Here is a 3,060-nt window from a genome sequence, read left to right on the forward strand (position 1 = left end):
ATGCCAACAGGGAGGGTGGTGGGCTGGACGGTGGCGGTTCTGTGTGTGTGGGTCTCCTGTGGCGCTGCCGCGGGACAACTCGAATACTCAGTGTTGGAGGAGACTCCGCGGGGCGTGGCCGTAGGCAACGTCACCGCGGACCTGCGGCTGTCAGCGGCGGTTCTGTCCTGGCGGAACTTTCGCTTCCTTTCCAGCCACGACGGGCCCTACTTCGGGGTGGATCTGGCCAGCGGTAGCTTGGTGGTCCGAGAGCCGGCGGACCGCGAACGGCTTTGCGGGGCCAAAGCTCCCTGCGTCTTGACCTATGAGCTGGTGCTTGAGGACCCGCTGGAGCTGCACAAGATGCGCATCCACGTCCTGGATATCAACGACAACTCGCCTCTCTTCCCCGCCCGCGACGTGCAGCTGCACATCCCCGAGTTCCTGGCGCCGGGGGCCCGTTTTACCCTCCCCAGCGCCCAAGATGCCGATGAGGGAAGCAACGGGGTGCTCAGCTACAGCCTGAGCCCCAGCCAGCACTTCCGCCTGGACATGGGGTCGCGGGCCGACGGCAGCGAGTTCCCAGAGTTGGTTCTGGAGAAAGCTCTGGATCGCGAGGAACGCGCCACCCACAGGCTGGTGCTCACCGCTCACGACCGCGGGCGGCCCGCACGCTCCGGGGACGCGCAGGTCACCATCATTGTGGTGGACACAAACGACAATGCACCTGTATTTGAGCGCACGGTATATCGCACCAGGGTGCCAGAGACTGTACCCAACGGTACCGTGTTAGTCCGAGTTCGGGCCTCGGACCCGGACGAAGGCTCCAATGGGGAAGTCCGGTACTCCTTAAGCAGCAGCACGCAGGCAAAGCTGCGACACCACTTTCACGTTCACCCTAGAAATGGGGAGGTGCGGGTAGCAGCTTTGCTAGGTCCTCCTGAAACGCTGCTGGAGGCATACATCGAGGCGAGGGATGAGGGCGCCTTCGGTCTGGCCAGCACCGCCAAACTGCTGGTGGAAGTGACTGACGTGAACGACCACGCCCCGGAGGTGAACCTGCTGACTCTCTCCAGCCCCGTTTCCGAGGGCACCGCCCCCGGCACAGTGATTGCTCTCCTCAGTGTAAGGGATGAGGACCTCGGTCCCAATGGTAAGGTCATTTGTAGCATATCCAATGGAGGCCCTTTTAAGCTGAAGGCTTCTTTTGACAATTACTACAGTTTGCTCACTGATGGGCCGCTGGACCGGGAGCAGGTCAGCGAATACCAGGTCCTGATCACCGCCTCAGACGGTGGCTCGCCACCACTTAGCACCCGCAGGACACTGACTGTGTTAGTTGCTGATGTGAATGACAATGCACCAAGCTTCCCTCAACCTCGACAGGAACTTTTTGTGGCTGAAAACAATGGCCCTGGAGCCTCTCTAGGCCGCGTGTTTGCCCAGGACCCAGACTTAGGGAACAATGGCCGTGTCTTCTATGAACTGTTGGATATTAGCTCTGAAGGGCAGACAGCCGCTAGCTGGGTGGCAGTAGAATCATCCAGCGGGGCTATCACTGCCAAAACTTCCTTTGACTTTGAGCAGCTCAAGGAGGTTCACTTTCAAGTGGAAGCCCGGGATGGGGGCATTCCTCCCAGAAGTGCAACCGTGACTGTGAACTTGTTTGTGGTAGATAGGAACGACAATGCTCCCGTCATCTTGTTTCCTGTGACCAGAAATGGCACCGTCCCAGTGGAAATCGTGCCCCGCTCTGCCAGAACTGGACACTTGGTCACAAAAGTAGTCGCAGAGGATGCAGACAGCGGCTCCAATGCCTGGCTTTCCTACCACATCTCCCAGGCTTCTGACTCTAGCCTTTTCAGAATTTCAGCCAACATGGGAGAGCTCCGTACTGCCCGCTTAGTTCTTCCCACTGATGCAGTGAAACAGAGGGTGGTAGTAGTGGTTCGGGACCGTGGAGACCCACCACTCTCCTCCTCGGTCACACTGGGTGTGCTGTTGAGCAACTCTGTTCCTCAGGTCCTTCCAGACTTTGAAGATGCCTGGGAAACAGGAGGGCACCTCTCTGCCCGGAACCTGTATTTAGTAATTGCTCTGGCCTGTATTTCCTTTTTATTTCTGGGGTGCTTACTTTTCTTTGTGTGTATCAAATTGAGCCAGAGCCCAGGTTATTGCTCTCGGAGCTGCTGTTGCTCTCCAGAGGAGCTGAGGAATGGAAGGGAGGTGACTTTGAATCCTTGCGTGGCATCAGCCACAATAGATGTCACTACAGTCGAGAGACTTTCTCAGACCTATCTCTATTGGGCTTCCTTGGGACTTGGTTCTGATAATAACAGTTTGCTATGGCGTGGGGAGTACAGTGCTGCTGACCTGAGAAATCTGGCCACTGGGGTAGGACTGAATTTGCCAATATCCTGTATTCAGATTCGGAATAGGAAAGATCACATAAATGTCAATGCCATGGTAAGTAAATTTTGTGGGATTTGATTTTCTTAGCCAGGAGATGACTGGCAGATGTTTTTAAATGTTTATTAGATGATCCTTTGGCAACATTTAATGCATTGAGTTGAACACTCCTGCTTAGTACTCCCTGTGCTAAGAATTCTGGGAGTATAAAAGTATTAAAAGACTGTTCTTGACCTCAAGGAGATTATAGTTTATTTTTGAGAAACAAGGGTAAGAAATCCAAACCCATTAAAGAACAATAAAAGTAATATAACATAAAGATATAAAATTAAAAATAAAAAAAGCACCAAAGTGCCTAGTATAGGTAATAAATGACCTGAAATGTTTTTAAATCATTCCTTTTAGGAATTTCTTTAAGAAATTACTTAAAGCAATTATCCCTTTATTCAAAAATTATTCTGAGTAAAAGATGTGTAAGACCTAGAGTGGGAATGAAAAGTATGTGAGTTTTTGCAGAGTACAAGCTTAATATCATGGAAGATGAGACATTTACTTAAACTTTATAATAGATGAGTAAAAATGATGATAACCTAAAGAGATGTAAAAATAAATTACAATGGATGTTCAAAGAAGGGAGAGAGAACATGAGAGAACATGTGAGCATGGAGGAGG

The 3,060-nt window shown here is 51.7% G+C and overlaps 1 protein-coding gene across 1 annotated transcript; it reads left to right on the top strand.

The window, feature by feature from the left end:
• On the top strand, positions 1-2,623 carry PCDHAC1 (protocadherin alpha subfamily C, 1). The gene has a single exon (XM_014529109.1). The coding sequence runs from the start codon at positions 1-3 to the stop codon at positions 2,467-2,469; it is 2,469 nt and encodes an 822-aa protein (XP_014384595.1). The 3' UTR covers positions 2,470-2,623.
• Positions 2,624-3,060: the final 437 nt, after the last annotated feature.

This window comes from Myotis brandtii, unplaced genomic scaffold, assembly GCF_000412655.1.
Source record: "Myotis brandtii unplaced genomic scaffold, ASM41265v1 scaffold668, whole genome shotgun sequence".
In the NCBI taxonomy this organism is placed as follows: Eukaryota; Metazoa; Chordata; class Mammalia; order Chiroptera; family Vespertilionidae; genus Myotis; species Myotis brandtii.

Excerpts from the sequence above, each read along its gene's own strand:
- PCDHAC1 (XM_014529109.1), top strand. The coding sequence starts at position 1 with ATGCCAACAGGGAGGGTGGTGGGCTGGACGGTGGCGGTTCTGTGTGTG.